The following is a 16009-nucleotide window of genomic DNA, read 5'->3' on the forward strand; positions in this document are numbered from 1 at the left end:
TGTACCTATTTTACTTTTCATGATTATTAAATACCTATTTAAACTACTAATAATAACTAAGAAGAATTAACTAAACATTTATATACGTAGAGGTATCTACCGGCTACTGTACAATTTAATTTTTTTGAGTAACTATAGCCCTATTTGATAAAGTTTAATAAGTTGGAAACTATTCCTTCGAATTTTGGTTTGGATATATCAGCATAAAAAAAAATTATCCCATGAATAATTTAACCCAAAAAAGTGTGGTTCTCATTTGAAAAACAGGAGTTTATTTCGCCACAGAACACACAGTTTGAATGGTATAAAAAATCTAATGTATTCAAAAATATAGTTTCAAAGTATTTTTAAACATTTTTAAAATCAGATTTTGAATAGCTGCATTATTAAAGAAAAAAGGGGGACGTATACTTAGAGAATTACCTTGTATAAGGAATGCTCGTTGATGATGATTATTATTTTACCATCGTGGTGGCGTTTAATTAGTGTAGAGTTACCTATATAATTTGAAAATTATTGTAAGACCTGATGTAACAATAACATGTATACCTAGGTACGTATACTGTTTATTTCTTACTCTCGTATTATGTACAATACGAATCCGGCACTGTTATAAGTTATAATATTTAAACATTTTAAACGTTAAATTACTATGTGTCATTGTGTCCATGTGTTTACTTCAGATAGTCTAGTTGATTACAATAATTTTATACTCTGGGAAATCTGAAAAAAAAAACAAAAAAAATGTAGGTTGCTGAGCAAAAAACTTCTAATTTAGTACTTTGTGAGTATGGAAAAAAACTACCATACTTTTTTAATTAAAAAATTAACTCAATAGACGATTTTTAATGACGATTCAATAACTTTATCATAACTGCATACAGAAAATAATAAATCAATTTAAAACTGAAGGTTCGCTTACGTCCTAATTTTACTCATATTAATTATTACCTACTTAAAATAGTATTAATCTTTTATACCTGATCATGGTTGTATGACAATTCTAATAGGTACCTTGGACAATTCGACGTGTATAGCGAAACTAATATTTACGATTATTATGAGAACAGCGTGTTTGTTAATGCGATCAAAACTCAAACGATGATGATATTATCACCAAAGTATATTTTAATAGTTTCAATATTCGAGAACAAAACATTTTGGTATTGTTTAGATGACTTTACAAACAGTAATTATTATTATTCATAAATATCATAATAATTCACCCGACACTGTCATGCACATCATAGGTAGGCATTAAAAAAAAAAAAACCAGCATCTGATGTGTAATCGAGACATTCCCATCTCCCGGGTATTTCTATGTAAGAAAGCGTCGTTCTCGGGTTTCCCCAATATTTTTTTACCCGTTCTGGTAATTACATGTTCGAGTAGGCAAGCTTCCCGCCTAAAAAAACGCGTACCTATAACAAACACGATATATGCATATGTTTCGAGTAATCGTGACGGTCGTTGAAACATAACCCCTTCCACCGCAACACTGACGTAGTAACCGGACGTGTACCTACCTACATTAACAGCGATGTATTGTCATAGGTACTGAATAACTCGAAAAATACGTCATAGAGTGATAGACAGCTTGGGTAACTTTAAAAGACGGGACTTCATAAGAAAAAAAAATTTGATGAGGACATTTTTCGACACTGCTTTTTTCGTTTTGAACCAATCATATAACGCTTAATTTTTTAGCTGTTTTTTGAGTTAAGTCCCTTGTCCCTAAGACACAATGCTTAGTATACAAGATTCAGTCAGATAAATAGAGTTTACTAAATTATGTTTTTTAGACTTCTGCATATTCCATTATTTACATTTTAAATTCTACATAATACAATATTATTGTGTTGAAATCGAAACGATAAAATGAGTTACTTGATATTGTTACAGAAACGTTTATCTTTTTATGTTTTCATTTTGATGCATAGGTACTGTTTGTGAAATATGTTTTTGAGATAAGGGTATTATAATTCGAATTATAATATTGCAAATTGTAATCAATACTTCATTGGAATGTTGTATTTATATGCTTGGGTTATTATATGGTAGGGCACCCAAGTTCTTCGTAGAAGTGGATTCGTAGTACCCAGTATTATATAGTAGTTGTAGGCTAACTGTCGCTTGACAATGAAATTACAGTATGTTTATTTAAGTCCAATTATTATGAAGGTTAAATATAATAATATAATATTAGAGGTGTTTTTATCAACACTAATATAATATTCAGTCAATTTTTGATTTAATGAAAAAATTGGTTTTATCATATTATTAAAAAAATTATGTCATTATAACCTTTTGTGATATCTGAGTATATTTTGTGATACATATTTAATTGACTGATGTCATCGACCATTAAAACAATAGTTTATTATTTAAAAGTATTTAATGTGATCAATATGACAACATTTGTAAATATAGAATATATATGTTGTAGGTATAAGACATATTAGAAAAATAATATTGCGTGTTTCAAATTATGGTTATTAAAATAATCCGGCAAGGCTACTGACTACAGTGATAGCCTTAATGTGTGTGTTTAATGATATTAAGTTAGAATAAAATAATAAAATATCGCAATGAAAACACGATTTACAACACTGATTACTCAAAAACTTGTTGGATCAAATTTTCAAATTTCAAATTATGTATAGGTATCTTATCAATTGTATGAATTAGGTTCGAAGCAGTATTTAATATTCATCAAACACTACAATCATTTTGAAAAGATTTTTCTGAAAGTAATTACACTATACCAACGTAGAAAGCTTATCAATTTCAGCTTAATATATATATAGTATAGTCTTACGGTTATCCATTATCTGCTTAAGTTTTGCACTATTTTTAAATCAAAAACCGCTGCAACCTTCATAGAGCTGGATTTATTATTTTTATTTTACCACCATTCGGTACCGTTAAAAGTGAATGACCACGCTATTCATTTATCACAATTCACAGTTGATTCTGGACAGTAATTTATTCAGGCCGATGAATACAAATATATTATATTCGTTAAATTATACTTTTCCTATAGATTGTAATATGATTGAGATTTAAGACGAATGGAGAAACTAAAGAATTACAAACTTAAGAGATAACCGGATTTTTAGAGTTGCGAATATTATTTTGCGTAAATGATTAATTAAAGTTGTTTTTATGTGTATTATGTATACATTGTCAAACCTCCGCTTCCAGCAAGTTCTTGGTAACATCGATTTCTTCTTGCAAAACAAAAAATGAAATACAGCTAAAACCAATTAACTTGTAAGTAATAATATTTATGCTTGGTATTCATGTATAGGGTACACAGTAAACGTGCGTCATCTAAAATACCAATTTACCCATGTTACTGTTAACCTGTCGTAAATTCGTAATACCCATTATAATATAATGATTATCCTGTTCAAGTTTAGATATTGATCATGCTAGATGAACGTAAATAGTTTCTTAAATTGAATTTATGTAGTTAGAAATAGATTTTTGTCTATTCTTACGAAAAAGTTGAATAATAAAATGACTAAGGATATTACCCGCAGTGTTTCGAATATGAAATAATTTTTCACTGGAATGTTCTGGAATAATGTACGTATTTATTTAAAAAAGTGTTTGGAAGTTGTCGCATTTGTATGTTTTTTTCGTTCTATTCAATTTATTACAAAGTAAACTTGAAATTTTTTTCACGGCACCACGAAAAAAATAATAAATGTTTTCAGTGTATATTTTTGCATAATTATTAATTTTGTTGTTTAAGAGCATATTTCTTAATTTCACCATTTTTAGAGCATATATTTTGCATTTTTTTAAGCGCATAAGTGTAATGTGCATGCATATTAAGTACTTTTTAATTGCATCAGACATTTAAATAAATAAATATGACTAATGAGCAATACACTCTTCCGATCCCTTTGGCCTTTTTGTGATTCATGAAGAAAATCACTTAACCGTTTTTAAGAAAATCTTCAAGCTCTACGTGATAATTAATTATCTTACAATTTTAACACCTATTCCATTTCTGTATAGGTATGTGTGTGCTTAATTTTTAGTTTCTTTGTATACATGTTTCTTACAAATGTTGTATTTATGATACTGACTTCAGTGACTGCACACTGTGACAAAAATTGAAGGGGATTTAAGTAAGAATATAGTGTCGTCCTCATTCCGCTATAGTGCTATACTCTTTGATACGTTAATTAAGTACAATATATCATGTTAATTAAATTCAAAGCTCTGATACCAAATACAATACACGTACACATTCAAATTATTTCGGTAAAACACGATTGAGTATATACCTGTTTATCAACACGGTTGAGCATAGAATATTTTGTGCGATGTTGCCACATTTTTACAACTGAAATTTTGTAACTATTATTTTCAAGTAATATTACAACAATAAATTATTATGATATCAAACTTCAACGAGCAGTAACCCCGCGAGCCAAGCCAAGCCTTATCGACAATGTTGTCAATTAATAAAATAGTTCCGGAGCAATAAATATTAGTTATATCAGTATAGTATACTGAATCTTAATATGAAACTATTAAAAGCTTATAATCTAATTTTGTTTAAATACAGAATAAATGTCCAAATATTTTCATAAATAAATTATAGATGCATATTTTTGATCATTGCCACTCGACACAATAAAAATTATAACTAAAAAAAAAATAATTTTTAAAAAAATGTGAGAAAATATACATTATATATTTACATAATAGCTAGAAGGTTTTCAATACACTATTTAATTAATAATTAGTACAAATATTTGGATTTCTGTCTTTAGATAAAATTAGACATTACACAAAAAAAAAAAAATTTCATATTAAATTACAAATTTACAAATAATATAAACGTTTAACACCTCTCAATCAACTTTAAAAAATATTCGTGGGTGGAAATATCAGCATCAAACAATTTTTCGGGGTAAAATGTCCAACTATACCAAAAACAGAAGAGGGGGCGGAATGTCAGGGAAGAAAATGTCCATTTATCAAATAACACAACGATAGTTTTATCGAAGATAACTAGTATCATATTTTGAGTTATTATAATTATTTAAAACAAACATCGTTTGTATAATACAGTTCAACATTGAAAATGGCATCACCGCAGAGTTTTTATGCTCAATCGTGTTGGTTTTATTTTATATTTCTATATCTTTTGATATGATACAAATTGGCTCAGCGGTGTCGTAAAATAGATGGTTTATGCTCAATCGTGTTGTAGCCACCAATTATTTACAGATAACACCATGTAAAAGGGATTCAACAATTCCCATTTTTGTTTTAATATCGAATTTATCCGAGTTAAAAATCAGGCAAATTTTAACTATAATTATTGACTATCATATTTTTAATTATTTAGATTTTTAAAACATTTTTAGGAGTGTCCTATGGTGATACAAACTTTTTTTTTCAAATAAAAACCAACTCTTTCTTACTGTAAATTGTAGAGCAGATCATTTATGTTTGAAAATTTTTATAAATAGAAAACAAAATTCGTACCAGTCATTTTTGAGTTATTAAAATGTATAATATTATAAGAATAATATTCTTAACAATTTTATTACAAAAATATAAAATATAAATAATATTGAAACTTTTATACAATTTACTAGGACATTTTTAAAAATTATAAAATTATAATAGATAGATATTCATTATAACAAATTAAAAATAATTATAGCGTATTTATAAAACCCTTCATTTTAGGTTTGTTATTCTTAGTACACAAAGTTAAATAGGTAACTCAAGAACTACTCTTTTAAAATGTTCAAAAAATTCATCTGGTTAATAATTTACTAGAAAAATAGTTAATTCTCATTTGAAAAAAAACCGATACTTAAAATTAGACCTCCTTAAATAGTAAAAACAATTTTGCCATTTAAAAATATATTCCTTTAGTATAATTAAAAATTCCAAAAATCAAAATTCGAGTAAATTCAGCATTTTAGGAAAAAATGGGGGGAGAGCATGCTTGGTGATTTAGAGATTAATTATCATCCTGTATAATTAATTCGTGTAGCAGAATATCATAATATCTTGCTAATTTATATTTACTATATTAATTTTATTTTATTTAAAACGAAACAGGATTCGTGGCGGTCATCTGGTCCTTGTCATTTATCGTCGTAGAAACTCATTATGAATGCAATTACACTATGTTGTTTAATTATGGTTATAATCATTTTACTAATACATCAAATGAAACCTTTTCTATAGAAACATTAGAAACTGAAAAAATAAAATAGTTCTTATTCACTCTAACGAGTGTTTTACTGCGTTACATGCATTTATTGTGTAGATGATATTGTTATGTACAGTTTTAAAAATATATACTATTATATATCTCTGCCGAGATAAAATTACTTAGAAACAGTACAAAATAAATAACAATAAATAAATTATCAAAGTCATACGCTTCTGTTTTTGTAAACTTCGTAAATATCAAATACGTACAGTCCCAACATAAATATGGGGAAAGTTTTATGCTATTACATATTTTAATTTTTACTTAATACTGTTTTAATAACTAGTTAGTTCAAACTAAATAATTAGTACTTATGATTAACTGCATCAGCAACTTAATTTAAAATTGTACTATAATTTATTACATATACTTTTACCAGGCTGTACCTATGCTTTGCACTACTCTACTCTCGTAAAAAAACATTCACTATCTAAAAGTATAAATATTTAAATTTTGGTAGTGTTAGTTTTATTTATTTGAGTTTAAACGTTTGGATTTAATTATACTCAATACAAATAATAATCTACATTTTTGTTCGCAAATTAATTTATTTTAAGCAAATTATTACTTACATTGTTACTATAGTATAGCATAGTCATTTATCAAAAATACAATTTAATTAGGCACTGTTAAATTTTTATTGAAATAAAATATATTTTAGATGATAAAAATGATTTATCACACGGTGGATCTTTTGTTATCTTGTTTCCAGTTCGCACAAACACGTGCTAATTATTATTCAAGGACATTAGGGCGATGTTCATTGTAAAAATAAATATAAAAAACTACCGAGTATGATAGGTACTTTAAATATAGATGTGTTGGTATTATGGTTCGTTAAATTTCGTCTTTCAAAATTTGCAACGATATTAATGTAACTAACTTGGGTGTATTATGTATAGTGTATATAATATACTTGACCGGAATTAACCATGACCCAAGTTTGACCGGTTTTGTAAGCGTGCAAAATGAATATATTCCTACTTGATAATATAATATATAATATATATTTTATTATAAAATTATTTTCCTTGACTCCTTCTCTATAATTCTGATTCGTTTTCAGTATTGCGTCTACGATTATAGTCAACTGATCAATATTGATGTATAATAACACGAGTCAGTAAACTTAGAGTAACAATAACATGTTTTTTTTAGTGTATGTATCATAGAATTATTTTCAAACAGACGTAATTTTTTTTGTATTACTGTAAATCCTCAACAATTAAGGTTATTACCTTACATATTTACAATACTACTATAACATTCACATACTGTATAAAATTTGACAATATTAAAATATGGTTAATCTTAGTATGAACAATGTATACAATGTAAAATAAGAAAAAAACGGCAAAAAAGACTTATAAAATTATATGAGATTATGAGGTTTGGTTGTTTTTAGAAAAGTTAAGATTTTGTTGGAATTTTCATAATCGGGTCCAAGTGCTTCATATAGGTGCTCAGGTATGTTTAATGAGGTTCAAATGTCTGCATGATTACGGCAGCGCAGAAGGACGTGTTTGACACAGTTGATAAATAATGTATTACATGAAAAGTTGTTGTAGACAAGTAAAGTAACACACAGTTTTGTTTTTCTTCATATTTTTTCTCTGAAAATACTAAATAGTATATACCACATCCAGATTTAATTTAGGGTACAATATCTCTGTATTCGAAAAGTTCAATTATAAATTATAAACATATTATATTTTGTTTGACGAAGATAAGTTTATAACAACTATTTATAATTGTAAATAATATAATAGGTAGTAACTTTTTACCTACATGGCTATTTTCAATTCATTTATAAAAAACGTACTTTTTGTTTCTGGTATTATAACTGTAATATTATAACCATCTTATATAAATTATTTTAATACCACAAAAATGTTAAATATTGTTGGATTGGATGGGGTGAGCTAGACAAAGTATAAAAATGCCTTAAAAAATCATAACTTTTATTTTGAGGTGTCGTTAGCTTCCCCCACAAGTTATCCACGTGAAACTAAATATTGATTTATATTTTAAATGAATAAAACTGTTTTGAAGCTAATATTATTAAGTTGGCTACCAATAATTATGTTGTTCCGATAAATCTATTCTGTATATAGGCCACCTTCAGATAAAATTAATGAATTTTTTACTCGTTTAAAAGCAATCATTTTATCAGATAAAGACATGCACGACAAAACCATGATTATCCTATTAGGTGTTATGGAAATAAGTATATTAAGTATAATAGGTAATAAATAATATTAATGTTAATAACAATTACCTTGATTTGTTATCAGCAAATGGATTTAGTTCCCTTATAAACTTTTATATGAGAGTTCCTAGTAATAGGAAAAACTCATGTACCGATCATATATTATTTATTAAATTAAATAAAAAAATAAAAAACACCGATCACTTTCAAGCTGGTGTACTAGCCTGGTGTTCAAACAGATTTTTCTATATTATTAAACTAATATTAGTAATATTATATCTATTCCGATTATAATTCAACACAATTCTGGTACATTTGAGAGTATAAACTATTGAATGATAAATTATATATTAAATAATGGGAAATGGACTAATTTATATAATATTTGTAACTTAAATGATGTATTAAATATTGTTGATGCTATAAATAGTTCAAGCAGTGGAAAAAAACTAAAAAAGGTAATTCTAGATCAAATCGTTAAAAAAATTGTATGACTCCAGGATTAGTGTGCTTAGTTTGAAAAAAACAAGAATTATCTTTAAAAGCTAAAAAAGTCAAAAACAATAAAAAAAAAAAATGTAATTGAGTACTATAAGAGTTATAGAAATATGCTAAATTATAAAATTAAGATGGTATAGATAAGTTTTCACAAAAATTAATTCCAACGTTTTTCCGGAGTCGTTAAAAACTCATCGAAATTATAATAAAAAGTCTAACAAGTGTATCTCATAATGATAATCACAAAATGAAAAGTTGAATCTATAACGGTAAATTAATTAATGCACAAAAAGAACCCCAAATTGGGTATAATAATTTAAATAATTATTTTTCCACTATTGGCCAAAACCTAAAAAATATTTTGGATCAAGATACCGCCGAAAGATCATCAAAGTTTTTTTTTGAAAAATATTTCTCAGTAAAAATAGATACTATACTGAAGTCGTGACCATAATAAATAATTTTGAAAAATATAGCACCTTATATTATAATACATCCTTTAACGACTATTTAATTTCAGTCTGCAACATGATATTTTTCCTGTTAAATGAAAAATAGTGATAATTAAACCTATGTATAGAGGTGCTGATAAGGAGAATATAATACGAGCAATATTACCGACCGATATCTATGTTAAGTAATTTTTCAAAAAATCATTAAAGGTGGTTTGATAAATTATTTAAAAAGTAACAATCGTCTATCAAAAATCATTATGATGGTTTTAGACCTGGAAGAAGCACCGAAGATGTTTCATAATATGCAGTCACAGAATTTTTATCGAAAGCAATCGATTCCGTACATCATAGTTTATAGTTTTAAGTTTTCACTAGTTACGGTATAAGTGGAATGTGTTTAAGCTGGTGTAAAGGTTATCTCAATAAGGGTCAATAACGCATTTTTTTTTTTTAATATAGTCGAAAGCTAACATAAGTCATAACTATAAGCTTTAACCGTTTTTGAGCTCGAAAAATAGGATAACAATTATTATTCCGTTATTAAGCCTTGATTTGTTTTCGTCCAGGTAAAGTTTTGGGTTTCGACACAGCGGTGCCCGTCGACCAGGATTCGGTGAACAGGTGCTGTACGAGAAAAGTGTTGTACAAACGCCTACCCATCCTCCAATGGTTGCCCAAGTACACCGTCGCCGAACACGGCATATCCGACCTCGTGGCAGGCATCACGGTCGGACTGACAGTCATACCACAGGCCATAGCTTTCGCGAACGTAGCCGGATTACCTCCACAAGTAAGTCGGTCGCGTCCACGAATCTTTGAAAACCGCGAATAGAAAAGTCGTTCATTTGTGATATTATTATCAGATGTACTATACCTACCGATTAGTTGTTTATCCGTTTAAACCGATGATGATATCCCCCCCCCCCACACACACACACACGCACACATCCAACAGGGAGTGAGCGAGGCGGTCCGAAGAGAACTGACAAATAATGTGGACTACATAGGAAATCACTTTAAGGACGATTACCACGCAACGTGCATTATTGTAATATATTACCTATGATAATATTTTGTATGTAATATTATTATTATTATTACCGTCCCAACTCGTATGACTACATTAATTCTTTTCCTATATAAAACATACTGTGTTATGCAATCAATCGGTAAAACCTATTGCGAGGTTATGTACACTGGTATTTAATTATTCTTCTTCCTTATTAGTTATTATATTATACAAATGCGCCCAGACGTCTGGTGCGTTCAAATGCCGTTTTCAGGAAATTACAAAAACAAAACAAATACAGCACGAATTGTTTGTTTATAATATAGTTACTTTCATTTAAATCGGTGGCAATTTTTAAATAACAATTTCTATATACTTTACTCTAGCTGCTTTAACGAACCAAAAATCGAAATTGTCGTAATTATTATTACTTTTATCATGAGTAATATTTCATACTTAACAGTTAACAGTTCTTACTATTCTATGTTTAGTTTGTATAATTACGTTTCCCTCAGAACGTATTATTTAATATAATATCGAAATTACATTTTTCATACTTCGGTAATTTATTTTTACCTTTCAATACATTTTTTTAGGCAAATATTTTATGAATCTAATATTGCCTGCCCAATGACTGGGACTATTTAAAGTTTAGAATGGAGAAGTTTAGCTAGGTACGCATAGTACATATTTAAACATGGATAAGAAATCTCTGTCCCATTGGTTATTTCCACAATCAATACATAAAATTACTAAATTTAATTACACAAATCTTTCTGTTTCTTTGAGCTATGTAGTTAAATTTAAATATCATCACAGTTGAGTATAGATAATTAGGTATGTCAAATTACATTTTGTTGAAAATTTAAAAGTTAATTAAAAATATTAAAAAAAAAAACTCAATGTTATCTAGATTCTAGAGGTACTAATACCCAGAATTGTTCTTTTTAGAATGTGACGACTTTTAAATTAAATTTCTTGATATCATATTATTATCTTAATGATCTTTCTTGAATTTAATCTCTCCAATCAGCGTTCCATTTTATGTAATTTCAAATTAACTCTTATTTTCTTAGCAGTTACGTCGTAATTTTCACAAATTAACCTAACAGATGACATTTCCAAACTCTAAAAGTGGGGCTGGTCTAACAAACTTCAACATAGTATTTTTTTGTTGATTTTACACGAATACGCTATTTATTTTGAACAACGATATTAAGCATTTTAATATATGATAGGCACACTCTACTATGTTTAAATAAATATTAATAATTGTAATAATCGTTTGTATAATATTCATTATGATTGCGTGTTTATTTATTTACGAGTGTTTGCCACAAAACATAATATATTATACAATATACAACTCTTATGAATAGTCCAAAATATTATTAAACAATTTGCGACTACATTAACTTATAACTTATAAGGTACCTAAAGTTTAACTACAAGTTAAAGAAACTGCAGATAATTTATGATCTACTGTTTTTTACTGGTTATTTCGTTCTAAATCACGCTTAATGACTAATATTTATAACTATAAACCAATAACGACAATATACAATTTAGTATTTTAGTTAATAAAATTTATCTCTACCATGAACAATATAATATACTGAGAATACAATAGACCATAACTCCCTTGGACATTTTAAAATAAATTATAGTTTTTTTTTTTAAGGAAAACTTAAATTTGTTTGGTTGTGCGTTAGGTAGTAATAATAATCAACCTATTAAAATATTATTTCTTATTTCTTTTATACAAAACGTTTTGTCGTTCGACGTTCATCATAAAATGCGAGTGCCATTGTATACAAAAATATTGCAGTATCACCAATATCAGCATCCGGTTAAAATTTTAATTACAAACGAATGTTATTAGAGTCGTATTCGTATTGCATTCGATATAATATGTTTCGATTGTGTTTTGTCCAATGGTTTTCGCTCGTAAATGAATAAACGATAATCTTCACAACGAGTTCAAAATAATTTCGATACTGTCACGGTCATATTTGTGGTTAATCTGCTTACCAAGTGATGTTTATACATTATGCCCAAATGTATAATGTTTAACTCTCGTGTGATTGCGTCGCAAGTTTGAGGTCAGGTCTTCTGACGAAAAGTAATCACAAAATTACACACACAAAAAAAAATAAATAAGTCAAAAACCTATAATAACGTGTATAATAATATATAGGTACCTACTTACATCTTGCGTATACCTACGCGTAACCTTGATAAGTATACATTGAGTATAATAATTATAATATAAATATCAATTATATAATATTTCTAATTCGTGTATAGGGATATATTTTATACTTAGAATAGTGGTTATAATTATTACCATTGATATATCTATTCATAGCTATAGCTATTTATACATTTGATCTAGTTATGATTATTATACTGTTATAAGACTGTGGACTGTGACCGAATGATTATTTTTTAGATTGGTTTGTACTCTTCGTTCATGGCATGCTTCGTGTACACGATATTCGGTAGCTGTAAAGACCCGGCGTTGGGTCCTACGGCAATCATGGCCATCATGACCCGTGAAAACATACACGATATGGGACCAGAATTCGCCATCCTGTTGTGTTTTATCACCGGTATCGTACAACTTATCATGGGTTTTGCGCAATTAGGTAATTTCATATATATCTACTGTAGGTACAAGACGTGTACAACAGTATACGTATATTATTTCATTATAATATTGACGTGGTCAAGTGGGCTTGCCAAACATTATGCCGGCGATGGTTTAAACGCCGTGGTTTTTCGCCCGATCAAAACGTTTTGCCAATGTGCGGTCTATGAACATAAGCTTGTATAACTAAAATAAACTTCGTGGATTTTATAGGGTTCTTAATCGATTTCATATCCGGACCGGTGTCGGCTGGTTTCACGTCAGCAGCAGCGATCGTGATAGCAACATCCCAACTGAAAGACCTGCTCGGTATCAACATAAAAGCTAATTCGTTCATAGGCTTCTGGGACCAATTGGCCATTCACATCAGAGAGATCAGCGTAGGCGACGGGACTCTCGGCATTACGTGTATGATTGTGCTGCTGCTGTTGAGGGTAATATTATACCCTATCTATTAATATTCTCCCATGTTAATCTACCTATTATATCATCGTCCAGCGTTCTCGAATATATTTTATAATTGTTCATTAAATTCACAGAAAATGAAGGACATACAAATCGGCCCTCTGGACATGAAGGATAAAACGACCGGGCAGCGAACGGTCACGTCGATAATTTGGCTCATATCGACGGCGAGGAACATCATAGTTGTGGTTTTTTGCGCAGCACTGGGTTACATGTACAAGGAACACGGGAATTTGCCGTTTAAACTGTCAAGTAATTCAACAGACATTTTGTTTATTTAACTCGCACAGCGATTTGACGAGAAGATATGTTCTGTTTCCAGGTCACGTGGAATCTGGTCTCCCGAGTTTCAGACCACCACCGTTCGAGAGTCGGGTCGGGAACGAGACGTATAATTTCGTAGAGATGGCGTCCAAATTAGGTTCAGGGATTCTGGTAGTGCCACTTCTGTCTATTTTAGAAAATATATCACTAGCTAAATTTTTCGGTGAGTTGATTTTACGTTTAAAAACGCGCTTAGGTAGGTGCGTTTATTTTACGAAACGACATTGAACAATGTCATCATATTAAAACATTGAATGTGCGTTTTTAATACGACAGTATAGTCACTATACCGTCGTATTAAAAACTATACTATGGTGTATGATATTGACTAGTCACGACTCGCTCGCCTGCAGTCAAGTGAAATTATATATTAGCTAAGTTCTTGAAAACATGTTCTATTGTTTTATTTAGCCGATGGTAAGACCGTCGACGCCACTCAAGAAATGCTCGCCTTGGGCGCTTGCAATTTGATTTCGTCTTTTGTTGGGTCCATGCCCATATCTGGTGCTCTATCGCGCGGTGCCGTGAACAACGCCAGTGGAGTAAAAACCACATTTGGAGGAGTTTACACAGGTACAATATTTCTTTTGGTTGCGATTTCGTGGACTATACGGTTGGATTATTATTTGTATTACTAATACTATGTGCAATGTGCAATGTGCATATAGCCGTTATGGTGCAAGTCATACCCTGAATTCTAGGGTAAACACCAAGAATCCTACTTATTTTGATATAATATTATAAAAGATATGCTTATATTTTCAGTTTGCATCAGAAAATTAATATAATATTTAGTTATCTATTAACCTTTTTGAGAAATTCATATTTTTATATATCAAAGCCAATACATATAATAAATTATACTATTTTGTAGATAGTGTTATACATTATTTATTAGAAATAAAATATGGAAGAAATATGTTAGAACACTATTGATAGAAATAATTCAAGTTAGAATTCCATAGTTTCAAAAAATAAACAATCAAAACAATGTTTAATCAATGATGATGTATCAATGTAAATTCATGTCAGCTTGGGTAAACCATATGGTCTTGTCAGATTCACTGATCATTTGTTATTGCATATTAATATGTTTTGAAAAAATTTGGGGATGAAACTGGAAAAAAAACATGTTTATTACATATATTTTATGTATATATAAAATCTATTGAAAAAAGTTTGTTAGTCAGATAATAATTTTTAATTTCATACTTTTAAGCAGAATACTATTTAAAAAAAATGTTTTTGTTAAATCTCTTAAATTAGCTACATTGAATACCACATAATCTAATAATACATGTTTGATTAAATGGGAAATATAATTACACAATTATATATTTTTTACTGATAAACATCTAAAGTCTTAAAAAGTCTGCGGCTTTTAAATTTTACGATACTAACACTTTTAATATGTTTTTCTGGTGATTTGCGCTTGTAATGTATTTTATACCGTTACCTATATAACCAAAATAATGGAAAAAACTGATTTAACTTTTTAGGAATAATCGTCATAATAGCTTTACAATTTTTCACGCCGTATCTCGTGTACATACCCAAAGCTGCTTTGGCCGCTGTGATAATAGCCGCCGTCGTGTTCATGGTCGAACTGCAAGTTGTCAAACCGATGTGGCGAACGAAAAGTATGTGTCATCGTCGACATTATAATAATAATATATGATATATTATCTATAACACGGTGTTGTCTCGTTTAACTTATTGTCTACACTGTCTTATTTATTAACACGCTACTGGATATTTTTACGAACAACGAGTAAAATATGTTTAAAAATTTCAGAAATCGATTTGATACCGGCATTCGCCACTTTCCTTTGTTCGCTGTTAATCAGGTTGGAAGTCGGGATCGTTGTCGGCATAGCTATTAACGTCATAATACTGCTTTACACCTTGGCTAGACCTAGCGTCCATGTCGAAAAACAACAAGTCAGTAAACATAACAAATTCAATAATGTCATTATATTTTTAAGATTACACACTTTGACGTTATATAATACAATAAATATAATATTGTGGTTCACCAGGCATGCTCACTCCCTATTCATTTCATTACTACCGAATTTATTCAATATAATCTGAGTTTTGGAACTCTTAAATTACTGGAGTGCCATATTTTCAAGCACTT

General features: G+C 29.0%; 1 protein-coding gene across 2 annotated transcripts in view; it reads left to right on the plus strand.

Annotated features, from left to right (window-relative positions):
* Positions 1 to 16009, plus strand: part of LOC111039348 (sodium-independent sulfate anion transporter-like) — a 32131-nt gene that overhangs the window by 12201 nt on the left and 3921 nt on the right. For both annotated transcript variants that reach the window (XM_022322828.1, XM_022322827.1), the window contains exons 3-10: positions 9988 to 10211; positions 12883 to 13078; positions 13294 to 13514; positions 13620 to 13797; positions 13868 to 14032; positions 14281 to 14442; positions 15369 to 15509; positions 15665 to 15810. In XM_022322828.1, coding sequence (XP_022178520.1) covers positions 9988 to 10211; positions 12883 to 13078; positions 13294 to 13514; positions 13620 to 13797; positions 13868 to 14032; positions 14281 to 14442; positions 15369 to 15509; positions 15665 to 15810 — 1433 coding nt within the window. The remainder of the gene's footprint in view (positions 1 to 9987; positions 10212 to 12882; positions 13079 to 13293; positions 13515 to 13619; positions 13798 to 13867; positions 14033 to 14280; positions 14443 to 15368; positions 15510 to 15664; positions 15811 to 16009) is intronic.

This window comes from Myzus persicae, unplaced genomic scaffold, assembly GCF_001856785.1.
Source record: "Myzus persicae strain clone G006 unplaced genomic scaffold, MPER_G0061.0, whole genome shotgun sequence".
Lineage (NCBI taxonomy): Eukaryota > Metazoa > Arthropoda > Insecta > Hemiptera > Aphididae > Myzus > Myzus persicae.